The 15,066-nt window shown below is 41.1% G+C and overlaps 1 protein-coding gene across 3 annotated transcripts in view; it reads left to right on the top strand.

The window, feature by feature from the left end:
* Positions 1-14,736, top strand: part of ccdc142 (coiled-coil domain containing 142) — a 29,646-nt gene extending 14,910 nt beyond the window's left edge. For 2 of the 3 annotated variants that reach the window (XM_042493229.1, XM_042493228.1), the window contains 8 exons: positions 288-454; positions 1,600-1,752; positions 2,918-3,032; positions 6,469-6,646; positions 7,709-7,819; positions 8,746-8,846; positions 13,236-13,407; positions 14,346-14,736. In XM_042493229.1, coding sequence (XP_042349163.1) covers positions 288-454; positions 1,600-1,752; positions 2,918-3,032; positions 6,469-6,646; positions 7,709-7,819; positions 8,746-8,846; positions 13,236-13,407; positions 14,346-14,454 — 1,106 coding nt within the window. In that variant the 3' untranslated portion in view covers positions 14,455-14,736. Of the gene's footprint in view, positions 1-287; positions 455-1,599; positions 1,753-2,917; positions 3,033-6,468; positions 6,647-7,708; positions 7,820-8,745; positions 8,847-13,235; positions 13,408-14,345 lie in introns of those variants that run through there. The other variant, XM_042493230.1, reaches the window with a different exon arrangement.
* Positions 14,737-15,066: the final 330 nt, after the last annotated feature.

The raw sequence follows: 15,066 nt of genomic DNA, 5'->3' as shown, positions 1-15,066 counted from the left end.
TATAAATACAACTATTATTAAAGTTAGGGATTTTGGGGGGTCATTGGTTCAATCCATCATCCTGATTTAATGGCCTGAAAAATGTTTTAGGATCACTTGTTTAATAAGTGTATTCCCAATTTTCTACCTGGCTGGAAAGTCAAAAAATGTGTAGCCATGTTTCTCAGCTTCAGCATTAGTGTAGATACTGTGGTCAGCCTGTGTAGGGCAGAACTGCTGTCAACAGATCCACTTATTGTACAGCCTCTCTCTCTCTGTCTCTCTCTGTGTCTCTCTCTTCCACCCAGGTTCTTGTAGCATCTTCCCATCCAGACTCAGTCTGCAGAGACACACTGTTAGCTTAGCATTAGCCACAGTGCAGCTGTCTACAGTGTGGGTCACATCAAAAGCTTACCAGTTTCTCTCCTCATGGAGCCTCAACAAGTTCCTGCTCATCACACAGGGAGACCTCAAAGTAGGTGACTCATTTTTATAAATCACAAGACTTTTTTTTTAATTGATGGGGGATCAAAGTATTGTTTGTTTTTGAAAGCAAAATATATCTTCTTACTCTGTGTCAAAGAGGCCGTTGTCAGAAAACCTGTCAAACGTTAAAAAAAAACCAACTTAAGATATTCAAACAGACTCCAGAACAAAGTATGCTAATACACTACTTATTAAAATGATTATATCACTGGATGTGTATTTATGGCCACTAGTCCAATGAAGTTGATGTTGAAAAACCCTATAGTATATAGTAGTATAGTATATCAAAAAAACAGCTGAAAAAGTCAGCACGACAAAAAATGGCATAATATAACATTAAAAAAAAGGCTGAAAAAGTTGAGTTTTTTAAAGTCGTACTAAGTCATAGTATAGCATTACAAAAAACAGTATAGTATAGCAGATCAAAAAAATGTCAGAAAAAAGTGGATGTTTTTAATGTAGAAAAAAGTAATACTATAGCATGTCAAAAAAAAAATTTTTTTTCATCATAGTATAGCATGACGAAAAATGGCATAGCATAGCGTGTAGAAAAAACTGCCAAAAACGTCACATTAAAATATGTCCAAAAAAAGTCATAGTATAGCATGTTAAAAAAGTCTAAAGGTCTAAAAAGTTGCATTATATGTCAAAAAAAGGTACAGTATAGCATGTCAAAAAAATGGCCAAAAAGTCGAAGTTTTTTAATGTTGAGAAAAGTAATAGTATAGCATGACAAAAAATGACATGGTACACATCGGAAAAGCAGTCAAAAAAGTTAATGTTTTTAAAGTTGAAAAAAGTGATGTATAGCAAGATGAAAAAATGTATTAAATATTGAAAATAGTTGTAGTAAAGCATACCGAATAACGCCATATTTTAACACACACACAAAAAAGTCTGAAGAAGTTTATGTTTTTAAAGTCAGAAAAGTATATAGATATTTAGACAATATTTTAGAATGTCAAAAACATTCATAGACAAAACAAACAAAAACGCCATAGTATAACATGTCGAAAATACAGCTGAAAAAGCTGAATTTTTAATGTTGAAAAAGTTTTCAGCCCTTTTAGCCCTGGATTGTACAGCATCAGTGTGATAGTGTGTGTTTGTGCTATGTTGTTTGTGTGTGTGCAGGTGCTGAGACAGTCATTAGAGACAATGCTGCTTCAGACGAAGACCCTGATGGTCAGCTCAGACAGTACCCAGCATTCCACTCTTCATACCCATAACCAGCTTCTGCTGAGGCAGCAGCTCAGAGCACTGGATAGGGCTGTATGCGAGCTGCAGGTAAACTCTCTGCTTCATTCTACAAGTCTCTCACAGCCACATTAGAAACCTGACATGCTGTAACATTTTATTGCATCCCAAAATTTTGGCCTGTGAGGATTAGAGAACCGGAACAGCAGCACACCAGCTGTGGTTAATGGTTGACACACAGCTGAGAGTCAACTGACAGAAACATCTTAATCTGTTCTCAAGGTCAAGACTAAACTTGCACATTAGGCAGCATCCACGGTATATTTGACAGACTGAAAATAGGCGAGAGAGAGGAGCAGCTCAGGTCAGCCTCTTATAAATGTAACTGAGGAGGAGAACTGTGTTATTCCACCAGCTACAAGATCCTCCCAGCAGCACGGCTTAAATAATCAGGAGACACTGGCCAGGTGTTCCTTACTATGCAGTGGGCTCCACGCAGCCCAGGACCTGGAGACACAAAGCATACACAGTAGCCACAGGAGCCAACCCTACACCCACAGGAGCTGACTCCGGGGTCGTCCCCAAAACATAATTAAACCACAAAATGTCTTCATACTGCTTGTCCCAAGTAATCCAAGTATCCTGAAGCCCAGATGTGCCAAGTTGTTTTGAAAAACATCACTGGCATCATGTTTTTAGCCTTGTTGTCATCTGTAGCTTCTAGTGTGGTAACCGTGTATATGGATGCACACTCGTGCAAGACCTGTCCAGAAGCCCCCTCCCCACACACACACGCACACGCACACGCGCGCACACACACACACACACACACACACACACACACACACACACACACACACACACACACAAGCCCCTTTGTTGGATTTAATACTGTTGTGTATGTGTCGGGGGTAAGCTTCCAGGTAGCATGTAAACACTGGCGTGCAAATACAGCAAGCTCTCGTTGGTCTTTTGCGAGCACTCACATGTGAATGCGGCCCTCAGTCATCACTGGACCAATTTCAAAAATTGTTGTTCCATAGTCACTGAGACACTAAAACATGGGAAAACAGTGTCTAAGGTTGAAAAATACCTTAGTTACCCTTTAATCTGGGCTATGTACTGTGTGAATGTATCTAACAAGATGAGATGTTTTCCCTTTCTTCCATTCTGCCGGCAGGAATGTGACATGATGAAAGCAAAGCATATGCATGTCATGTGATGGTGATGCCACTGTTGTGTCTCTGTCCATCAGACCTTCTCCTCTATGGTGCTAAGAACCTTCTCCAGTGACTGCAAGAGGATGTCAGGGGAGATCTTTGAACAGACCATGCCCTCTGCTGTCCACTGGAGACCCAGCCTCAGGACAGGTACTCACAATGTTGCTCAGTCTGTGAAGAAAGTCATAGCGCAAACATTAGCTGATCCCCTGCAGAGAAACTGTCAGCTCAGCTCGGCTTGTAACTAAAGATGCAGCGACATTCTCTGCAGTGCTTTGACACACATTAACCCCTTTACTCTGCCTGGTTAAGGCGGGAATGATGCACCATTTTTCCACCTTTATTAATATTACCTTCTTTGTAACCAAACCATCAAACTTGTACATTTATGCTCAGTCACATGGTGAGAAAAATGTCTGAAACATGGGACAAAACTGAAGGTAGGCTGCTGTACAGAGCCGTCTGTTGGGATCATAGACTGTATATAAAGATGGATGACGCGCCCCCACTTACCTCCACTATGCTGAAGTGAGGTTAAAATATCCGAGATACGGGCGTTGCCATCTTGTGATGGTGATGTCATTGGGAGCCCACATCTGCACAGTAGCGATTTCTGTGGTGTGGGAGTTCCCGCCAAAACACCCATCTGACCAATCGCAAGCATCTCCATTGAATTCAACTAAAACTGAACTGATCATAAAAACAAACACTTGAACAAACATCAGGGTGATGAGAACTACTTTCAATGACAGAGACCGTCTTTGGGAAATTTTATTTGGCATGTACTTTGAGTTTTTAGTTTAACCTACGTCTGTTCACTAATATGGAGGGGCAGGCTTTATTACCTATACTGCAGTCAGACACCAGGGGGCGATCCAGATTGGATTTGCCTCAGAGGGCTGAACAGCATACGACATCCTTCTGTCCTTAGACCCTCATATTGACCAAGGAAAAACTCCCCAAAATGTGGATGGTTGGTGATGTTACATGCAAATATCGTAGCTGTCATATCATAAATCTTCATATACAGTCTTTGGTCGGGATCATTTGACATGCAGCTAAACTAAGCCCCACAGTTATCCTGCCATGGAGCAGACTAGTTCAGCAGGACAAGTTACCATGGTTACTTAAACTAGCAAGACTTATCAATTGAATGCAAGCTTTTCCTTTATCCACCTTAATGGAATACCCCTCCGGTGTGATGTTGTGGACAGAAAGCCAGCATGTTGTGTATCATGTGGAGCTGGTGTGAGGATGTAGTAAAAACAGCCTCTGACAGGAAACCGCTTAGACATACAGAGCTGGCAGCCGAGGCACAGGAGTGTCCCTCCCCTGGACATCGGCTGAAGGTTTTGTGTGTACGCAGATCCCTTTTGTCTCTGCTAACTGAACTGGGCAGAGGAGGGGGCGACCTAAAGCAGGCAGTGAAAACATGGCAGTCGCTGAAGCCAGCTCCAGTCAGCGGCTGTGGGTCAGAGGAGAGCAGAGAGGCCGCAGAAAAGAGAAGTGCAGAACTCAGCGTCTGATGGTACCAGCTGATGCTGAAGACAGGAGTGTGTGGTGTGTTGCTGCTGGCTGGCATGAGGCAGCTAAGGAGACTTAGTGTTTGTGTTTGTGTGTGTGTGTGTGGGTTGCTTTTTTGTGGTTGTTGCTTTTGTTGTGTATTTACACCTCCACTGGGCACCTGGTGGCTCAGTGGATAGAGCGGTGCCCCATATACAGAAATTGTATCCTTGCGGCTGTGGGTTCGATTCCTGCCTTTGCTGCATGTAGCCCCCTCTGTCTTTCCCCCTTTCAAGCTTAAACTGTCCTGTCCATTAAAGGCAAAAAAAAAAACTTACAGCTCCACGCTGGGGATAGCCAAGGCCAGAAGCAAAAAGATATTTCAGGGTTGTCTGTCCAGCATGCCGGCACATTCTCGTGAATGCGATATCTCAAAAAGTCCTCAAGCAATTTTCTTTAAAGTTGACACATTACTTGGATTCAATGACCCGGTTATATTTTGGTGGTCATAGGTCAAAGGTCAAGGTCACTCTGACCTCATCTGTCTTATTCTTGTGAATGTGATATCTCAAGAACAAATTGAGTGAATTCCTTCAAATTTGGCACAAATGTTTGAGTGGATTCAAGGATGAACTGATTAGATTTTATTTGAGGTCAAAGGTCAAGGTCACGGTGACCTTGCATTTGTCTCATGCTGGTGAATGCGATATCTCAAGAAAATATTGAGGGAATTTCTTCAAATTCAGCACAAACATTCAAGTAGACTTAACGATAAGTTGATTAGAATTTGATGGTCAAAGGTCACTGTGACATTGCATTCGTCTCATTTTCGTGAACGCAATACCTAAAGATGGCCCTTAAAGTTTCCTCAAATTTGGCACAAAACTGTGCTGGTTGTAGAGATCCTCTGTGTGTAAAGCATCCATGTTTTCACTGACATGGATGGAAACTGCAACTTGACTTGTGCACAGAGGCATATAACGTCATGGCGGTATTTCTGGGTTTTTTGTTTAGTTTTTTTGGCAAATGCAGCATGCTGATGACACTATAGAATTGCCTGCACTCTTACGGCAGAGAAACATGAGACATGGAGCAGCGTTTCAAGTAGTCAGAGTGCTGTGTTTTTTTTTACCTGCTACACCGTCTCTGTCTTGCAGTGTGTGGTTGCTGCCAGCTTCAAATTCAAATTACACATTTGTTATTTTTTTCCTGTAGCTATCATTTACTTTTAGTAGTTGCACGTTAGTATCTGCATCTAATAGCTGTAGCAAGCAAACAAACTTTTAATTCTAAAGCATGACAGGCTGGTATACTAACACTAATATAAATCTGTGATCACATGTAAAGTGTAATAATAATGGTATTTATATTAACTGCTGTCCATGTAGAGTGACCTAAATTAAATATAAGATAAAACAATACATACAAATGTAAATAAACTGGAAATCTCAAAGCTCATGAACACAACCAAGTCGGAAGAACGACTTCCCAACTCGGAAACTTCGACTTTTCTGAAGCCCGGCCACACAGAGCCTCAGAGGCTGTTCGCTTGTTTTTCAAAGTTTAATGATATTGAACGTGTTGTGTGTCTAAATTGCACCAAATTAAAATAGCCACATTCTAGGGTTCCCAGAAGTACACCTGCCAAATGTGAAGTTGATTGAATGAAAGGTTTTAAAGATAAAAAAGGAAAACACAGAGATTCCTGCTCTATAGTTACAGTAGGTGAGAATAATACAGAGCACAAGATAGATTGTCATTTTTTAAAACTACTTTTAGAAATTAAAATTTTGCCCTAATAATAAAAATAATAATAATAATGACGATGATGAGAATGATAATAATAATAATGGTAATGATAATAATAGTAATAATAATAGTGATAATAATAATGATAATGATGATGAGAATGATGATAATGATAATAATAATGATAATAATAAGCTTAACATATACCACATTTTTGCAAACAAAGTAACAGTTCTTTTCGAAAACACAGACACTGTCCTTATGAAGGAATGCTCAGCCAGCTTCTGCTCCACTTGAATGTGTTAATAATGTTTGTGTCGCTGTTGGTCTACAGGTTTTCCCAGCAGCCCCAGCGAGTATGCGTCCCTGGCAGCTCAGACTGTGATTGGTCAGGTTTTAGAGGGCGTGGCCCCACTGTCTGATGATGCACGTGTCCAGGCTCTGAGTATAACAATGACGGCTTTCATGGAGGCCTGGATGGAACACATCCTGAAACAGAAGATCAAATTCAGGTATGTTTTTGGTGCTAACATATGATGCCACAGTGTTCCCACCAAATCAGTCGCACTGTTTCAATCCCAGATTAAGAACACAGTGACATGGGTCAGACTGCAGCCCAGTCGCTGGGGCGAGGCAGGGGGCATCACCAGAAGCCCCACAATGCAATATTATCACAATGCTTTAGTCATCAAACAATATTATTGCAATGTTGTTGAAAAATGTTGTGATATGTTGAGTTATGTGATAATATGTATTACAGTATATTGCAATTTATTCCCGTTTTTATGTTCCCAAAGCAAAAATGTATTAATATTTGTTTTATTTATATATATCAGGGTGCTTAGCCTGAAAATCAGCACATCCTAAATTAATTAGTTTTATAATAAAATAAAATCTATCCTTGGAGTCCTGCTAATTGTAATTCAGAAGTTGTCAAATCCTGCTGTTTAGTCAGCAATTTAGGGTAAAAGATACTGATGCCAAAAGCCACCATTTGGGGCGATATGATACACCGCTGGACAGCGTTGGGTTGAAACGCTGCTGGTGACGACATAATAGAAGTAGAACGCAGGTCCTTGTAGGCTGTTGGACCGGTGGTGGATGTGTCCTGCAAACTCCGATCTTTCACAATCTCTCAGTCTTTCCAATACAAATGTAGAGCCAAACGATGTTTTTTTTTTTTACATATTCTTACTTTTGTTAACATCTCAATGTTAGTGGTGGCGCGCCATCAAAAACAGACGCAGGAGGATATAAAAGCATAATATGTAGGCGCCAGAGTCCACACACAAAGTGTCTCGACTTGGGATGAGAACGTGTTTTGCGGAGTTGGTGTATCAATAAAATATTGCTACATAAATACTGAGGTACTATGCTTTATCCATTCCCCAACCCCCTACCTTTACTACTTGTCAAAGTGCATGCATGCAATATAACTGTATAACCTTTCTGAGAATCAGTGGCTGGAACTCAAAGAGTGCTTTTTAAAGCCACGCCTCTCCTGGTGTCACCAGTGTCCATCAGCAGGAGTGTGTGACGGCATTAAAGGCTGCCTGTGTGTTGTTCCTCCTCAGTGTGCAGGGAGCTCTCCAGCTGAAGCAGGACTTTGACTCCATTAGAGAGATGATCCAGTCAGACAAATACGGTCTGTCGGCTGAACTCCACCAACGACTGCTCAGCCTCCGGTAATCACAACCTGCCTTCTATCCTGCCTTTAACTTACTCTTCATGACACTATGTGAATAAAAAACATAATGCAATCATTTGCAAATATGTTTTTACCTAAATTCAACTGAATACAGTCCAAAGACTCCATATTTAACCCTTAGGGACTCTTTGGTGAATTTTGCATGGTTTTCATTCTTCATTTTTGGATCATTTTGGCTGTGTTCATGCATAAAATTTGGCGTGATAATGTATTTTTGTTTAATCAGTGAATTTCCAGCTCAGCTCCTACAATAAGTCTAAAATACACTGTGGAAACTAAATTGTTACATTCAGACTGTTGCGTGTAAAAAATGCTCCATTGAAATCCATTCAAACTGTCTTTTTGATCCCACAGCCACCAAAGCATAAAAAACATGCATTGTATTATTTCTGGGTGTCATTCTGTGCTTTTGACTTGAAATTTGACATTTTAATTATTGTCCACCTGATGACATCATTTTTACCATATTTGGCATAAGGAGAAAATACATGCTATTTCTACTCAATCTACTCAGCATGCAAAAATAAGAGAACATTTTGTATAGTTGTATAGTGTTGTGTATAGTTTCTTGGATGAGGCCCAATGTTTGGCAGATAACCCTCTCTAGTAATTGGCTTCATATTTAAGCATACATTGATTTCCACCTGACCGGTAGCTCTTTTAGGTCACTTCACAGGTCTGAATATTAAAGACAGCATGGGAAAATGTAAAGCTGGCCTACTTGGTGTTCATACATGTGTTTTATCGAACTGGTGATTTGCTGAAATGTTGAATGAGTTGAAACATGCTCACATTATTCAGTCCAGATTTTTGGTAAATCTAGTCTGTAACTGTGGTGAAGAGAAGCACCTGGGCAGATCATGTTAAAAAAGCAGGTGGTGTAATCCTCCTCTCTGTGTGCAGGGTGTTTCAGCAGGTGGACTCAGCAGTGGTGTGTCTGCTCCAGCAGCCTCAGGCCAAACCATACCTGCAGTCCAGAGCCTGGGAGCCTTTCACTCGCTGCTGTGAGTATCACAGTATCACAATACCAGTCTGTCACACAGTCAGCCAATTAAAGCATGATTACAGCACAGAGCAACAACCAAGAATTAGGATCATTTGAGAGGTTATTATTTATTTTGCACCAAAGTTCAGTGAAACCACCGGCAGTGTGTTCTGTGGATTATCTTTATAATAATGACACGGCTTGTGGAAAGGCCAGTTGCTCTTAAAGGAATAGTTAAGACGTTCTGAAGTGGAGTTATACTCATCCAGAGTCAGTATATTACACACAGGAGATGTCAGTCAGCACACTCCCAGTTCGGAGAAGCGGGCTGACACAGAAGCTCAGTAATGTACTGCTGTGGAGGAGTCAGCCACAAAACATATTTTAACCACCTAAAAAAAACCCAGCAGCAGTAGAAGTATACACCATATGGAGATTATTTTCACAGCTTTACCTTAACTTTAGACTGTAATTTCCAACGAGAAAATGAAGCCTGTTCAAAGCCAGACTCCATAGAGAAAAACAGGGATTTACCTTCTCTGAACACAGGAGCTGCTGGTCTACTGCTGACTCAGTAAATTAGTTTGTGACTTTGGTGTTTAAAAGAGGTAGTTCAGATTCATTAAAGTCACCCAACAACACAAGCTGACTTATGGAGGCAGCAGGAGAGCAGCAGCTCCTGTGTTCAGCCAGCTAAAATGACTGTTTTTCTCAGTGGAGTCTGGTGGTTTTGATTAGAGTGGATAAATAATTCCCGGCTCTAACCAGGTAAAAGACTCACTGAGATTTAAAATCTCTTTTTCAAGAGCGAGCAGCATAAACTTTGTTACAAACGTTTCAAATGTCATTTCTTAGAGCTGCTGCACAGGCCAGGACTTGTACATGCCATTTATTAAAGCTATGGTAGATCAATGGATGAACTGCAGTTTCCAGCTTCTCCCACACTATCCACTCTGTTAACCTGCTGAAACCTGATTTCTTTCAAAAACGTGGAAAGAATACACTAAACAACTTAACAAGAAATTACCCAAAAATGAGTAAGAACAATCTGCTAAAAGTGCTTCAAAATCATAATCATTTTATAACATAATTTAAAATATGTAATTATTGTATTTATAAATCTAGTTTGCCCCAAGCTTTTTTCCCTAGACATTTTCCCTATTTTTTTTAAATAATTGTTTTAATCTACTATTTCTTTTCAATTTGTGAAACATTTCTTACCAACTTTCTCATTGCATTTTTCGCCTTTTTTTGGTGAAAGATATCGGACCAATTTGCCTTAAAGGTTTAAATACTTTAAAAAGTATTTAAAGGCTGAAAGCAGCACATGAAAAGTGATGTCACGTCAGGTTTCAGAGGGTTAATAGAGGTTCGGATTTTTTGTTTTTTACCCCTCCAGCTTGTTTTGAAGCCATTCCAGTGTATTTTTATTTTTGCTTTGTTGTCTTGCTGTGAAAGAGTCTCCTCTGAGGTCTCTGTCAGACTGGATCAGCTGTCCGTCCATCGTCTCTGTGATACTTCATTAGACTTCCAGCTGCCTGCGCTGTCCACCACATGTGGCTGCATCCTCTTCTGGCTCCATGTGTTTGCCATAGCAGCTTGGAATTCCCTTGTGAATGGCAATACCTTTTATACAGTTCATTGGTTTTTATTATGTTCATTGAGTTATTATGACTTAAGCAAAATAGTTTTTCTTGTTAGATCTGCATTTTTTCTTGGTTAGTGTGTGAAACAGGATAGGCAATACAGAGGTTTTCCCTCTGCCAATATTTAGTGGTCAGTAAAGTAAAGCCCCAAGTATCTGTATGTTTTCCAACCCCGCTGCGCATCAAATGACAAACTTCAATGCTGGGAGAAGTTCTGATACCTTTTTCGTAAATAAATAAATAAATAAATAAAAGCAAATTTTAGCAAGGCCATATGCCAGGCAGAGTGAATCTGGGGCTGACTGTAAACAACTCTAACCGACAGTTCCTGCAGTGTGAGTGGTACATTTCAAGATGAATCATAACATTATTCTTCTCAGGCAAAAACTTGTGACAACCTCACCCATGAATCTACAGCTGTGATACTAAACTTACATCCCACAGGCCAAATCTGGCCCCTGACATGATGTCTGGTAGCCCCCCAAAACATTTTCCAATTCACAAGATTCAAGATTCCTGTATTTGTCATTTTTATGCTTTACATAAAAACAAAATTGTGTTTCACACCCCCTCCCTGAGCTACCACCTTATCGTGGTGGAGGGGTTTGCGTGTCCCAGTGATCCTAGGAGCTCAGTTTTCGGGGGCTTTATGCCCCTGGCAGGGTCACCCACGGCAAACAGGTCATAGGGGAGGGACCAGACAAAGTGTAGCTCGGTCCTTGAGGGTGCATGGGAGTTTGCCCAACCAGTCCACATGTGCTTTGTGGACTTGGAGAAGGCATTCGACCGTGTCCCTCTGGGAGTCCTGTGGGGGGTTCTCCGGGAATATGGGGTTTCGGACCCCCTGATACGGGCCAGACCTTGGTCCTCATTGCCGGCAGTAAGTCGAACTCGTTTCCGGTGAGGGTTGGACTCCGCCAGGGCTGCCCTTTGTCACCGATTCTGTTCATAACTTTTATGGACAGAATTTCTAGGCGCAGTCAGGGTGTTGAGGGGGTCTGGTTTGGTGACCTCAGGATTGGGTCTCTGCTCTTTGCAGATGATGTGGTCCTTGTTGGCTTCATCAGGCCTTGACCTTCAGCTCTCACTGGATCGGTTCGCAGCCGAGTGTGAAGCGGCCGGGATGAGAATCAGCACCTCCAAATCCAAGGCCATGGTTCTCAACCAGAAAAGGGTGAAGTGCCCCCTCCGGATTGGGGACGAGATCCTGCCCCAAGTGGAGGAGTTTAAGCACCTCGGGGTCTTGTTCACGAGTGAGGGAAGGATGGAGCGGGAGATCGACAGGCGGATCGGTGCAGCGTCTGCAGTAATGCAACTCTGCACCGATCTGTCGAGGTGAAGAGGGAGCTGAGCCGAAAGGCAAAGCTCTCGATTTACCGGTCAATCTTTGTTCCTACCCTCTCCTATGGTCATGAGCTTTGGATAGTAACTGAAAGAACAAGATTGCGGGTACAAGCGGCCGAAATGAGTTTCCTCCGTAGGGTGGCTGGGCTCTCCCTTAGAGATAGGGTGAGAAGCTCGGTCAGGAGTTCGGAGTAGAGCCGCTGCTCCTCCACGTTGAGAAGAACCAGATGAGGTGGCTCGGGCATCTAATTAGGATGCCTTCCGGACGCCTCCCTGGTGAGGTGTTCAGGACACGTCCCACTGGTAGGAGACCCCGGGGAAGACCCAGGACACGCTGGAGAGACTATGTCTCACAGCTGGCCTGGGAACGCCTCGGGATCCCCTGGGAAGAGCTGGACGAAGTGGCTGGGGAGAGGGAAGTCTGGGCTTCCCTGCTTAGGCTGCTGCCCCTGCGACCCGACCCCGGATAAGTGGAAGAAAATGGATGGATGGATGGTGTTTCACACATCCACTACCCCGTAATTCAGTGCAAGACCGTAAAAACTGTAAAATAATAAGCTGATGTATAGGAGCACTAATGAATAAGCTAAAATTATGCCAAAATAGAATAAAATAAATAGCTTTAATTCAAAGATTTAAAAATCAATAATAATCTAAAAGAACAGTCTCTTATGTGTGGTTCCCTGTAGTTTGATGTGGGAAAGAAACTGTAACAGCTGATTAGTCCTAGATCTGATACTCCTGTATCAAAAAAGTACTCAGATCAAAGAAATGTCCTAAAATGTGGGAAATGTACTAGAATTCTCGACACCTCCTAACATCCTAGACACAACCTGAAATCCTAGAAATGTCCTTATATCCTAGAAACATCCTAAAATCCAAGGCATGACCTAAAATTCTAGAAATGTCCTAAAATATAAGAGACATTGTAAAATTTGAAAAATATACCAAAATCCTAGACACGTCCTAAAATCTAAGAGACATGCTAAAATTCTACAAATGTGCTAAAATCCTAAAAATTTTCAAAAATTCGGGAAACATCCTAAAATCCTAGACATGTCCTAACATCTTAGATTCGTCCTAAAGTCCTGGAAACATCTTAGAAACTGAGAAACATGCTAAAATCCTATAGATGTGCTAAACTTCTAGAAGTGTGCTAAAACTCTAGAAATGTCCTAAAATTTTAGAAACGTCCTAATGTCCTAGAAACATATATGAGGCTGCTGCGACGGGCTCCTGGCCTCCTGTCATTTTACAGAAGTGGCCTTTAAATTAAGCAGGTTGAGTATCTCTGATCTGCAGGAATGAAGTGATTTTAGCAGAAAGTCACAGGCAGCTGTGATGCAGGCAGTGATGCTTTGGTGTGATAAAGAGAACATTGAGGCCAGCAGCAGTAACCTCTGTGTGGATCTCCTCAGGTCCGACCAACAGCAGCAGAGACAGCAGAGACAGCATCGACGTGGTGGCGAGCAGCATCACCAACCTGAGGCTGGAGGGTGAGGACCTGACCCACACTGACCCCACAGTGGTGACCTCTGACCTCCCCCCAGTGGACCCATCCACCCCCGGAGAGCCCTACCTCGCTCCAAGGTACATTTGTATAACTGATTCAGTGATTACTCAGAGATATGGTTTAAAATTGGTAGTGCCCCAACTACCTGTCCTGCTTAACCTTTTGACACCTGGAGCGACATCAATTTTCTTATGCTCCTTTGAGATCCCTTTTATAAGTATTAAAACCTTTCATCTCTGTGCAAATTGGTGGGATTTCTTAAAAAAAACATGGGGAAAAAGGCAATGAGCAACTTGGCAAGAAATGTTCCACGAATTGCAAGAAAGGAGTAGATTAAGAAAATGATTTTTAGAAATGCTAGAGAAAAATATGTAGAAGAAAAAAGAAAAAAGCTAGAGTAAAGCTGTATTTACAATAATCATAATTACATATTTGAAATGTTACAGAATTATTATAATTTTTTATAATCATCATCACCTTCTTACCTGGTTTTTGAAAGAAATCAAGCCAATTTGCTCAGGTTTTAAAGGGTCAATCCATAAAACTAAGCACTTTTTTTCATTTTCTTATTAAATTTCTTTTTCATTATTTTCTGTTGTTTTGTTTAGTTTTTTTGTTTTTTATTAATAATTTTCAGGAAAATTTCTTATACTTTTTACTAATTTCTTGGTAATTTTTGGGTCATTTCGTCTTTCGTTGCTTATGTCTTTCTTCCCATGTTTTTTAAAAGTGTTTTCAATTTTCCTCTGGTTTCAAAGGGTCAAAGTACCTCAGAAGGTTTTGTGTTATCTATTCAATTCAATTCAGTTTTATTGATAAAGCCCATTTGCCTCAGAGGGCTTTACAGCATACGACATCCCTCACATCATCTCGAGAAAGAGAGAGGGGCAAAGGGAGGGGAAGAGAGGGGAAAAGAGGGGGATCTGTGTTTTGTGGCCCAAAAACTAAACCCCATTAGTGCTTATGTGATGGGATTCCATAGTCAGAGTTGTACTGTCTTCATTTTGTGCTCCAGTGTGGCTCTGGGTGTCACTCAGCGGGAATGGTTGGACCTGAGGATCCACAGCAGCGCTCGACGCTGGAGGCTGCCGGGACTGCACTGTCTCTCCAAGTCTGAACCTTGAACACACACACATCCTGCAGAGATCTGACACACACACACACACACACACACACACACACACACACTCATGTCACAGGACTCCTGTGGCTCTTTGCTTTTGTGTCAGCAAACATAGTTGAAATGAAACAACCAGTCAAAACACAAACATTTTATTGCTGTTGTTTAGACATTGTTTATTTTTGCAAATAAGAATGTGATATCTCTGGAGGTTACTTTTGAATGATGTAAAACTGATTTAATGATCTCAAAACTATTTCTATTATTTAAGACAAATATTTATTGAAGCACATATTTTTATATAATCCTGATTAAAATACCAGATTTCATAATCATTTCTTTCTGGTATTTTTTTCTGCACACACATCATATTTTATGTGTATATGGTGCCTTCCATACTTTGCTGTATGGTCATGGAATTTGTCTGTCAATTTCCAGCTCAGCTTACATTCAGACTGTTAAGGTAAAAAAAATGCTCCATTGAAACCCAGTCAAACTTTTTGAATGTGCTTGAATTTGTCATTTTTACTATTTTCTACCTGATGATGTCTTTTGTGATTAGGAATGATGTTGCTTAAAAAAGAATTACTTAAAGAAAGAAAAAAATCATATTATT

The sequence above is a fragment of the Plectropomus leopardus genome, chromosome 9 (assembly GCF_008729295.1).
Source record: "Plectropomus leopardus isolate mb chromosome 9, YSFRI_Pleo_2.0, whole genome shotgun sequence".
In the NCBI taxonomy this organism is placed as follows: Eukaryota; Metazoa; Chordata; class Actinopteri; order Perciformes; family Serranidae; genus Plectropomus; species Plectropomus leopardus.
Note: the sequence above shows the minus strand (reverse complement) of the source record. Positions and strands in the feature narration are given on the sequence as shown.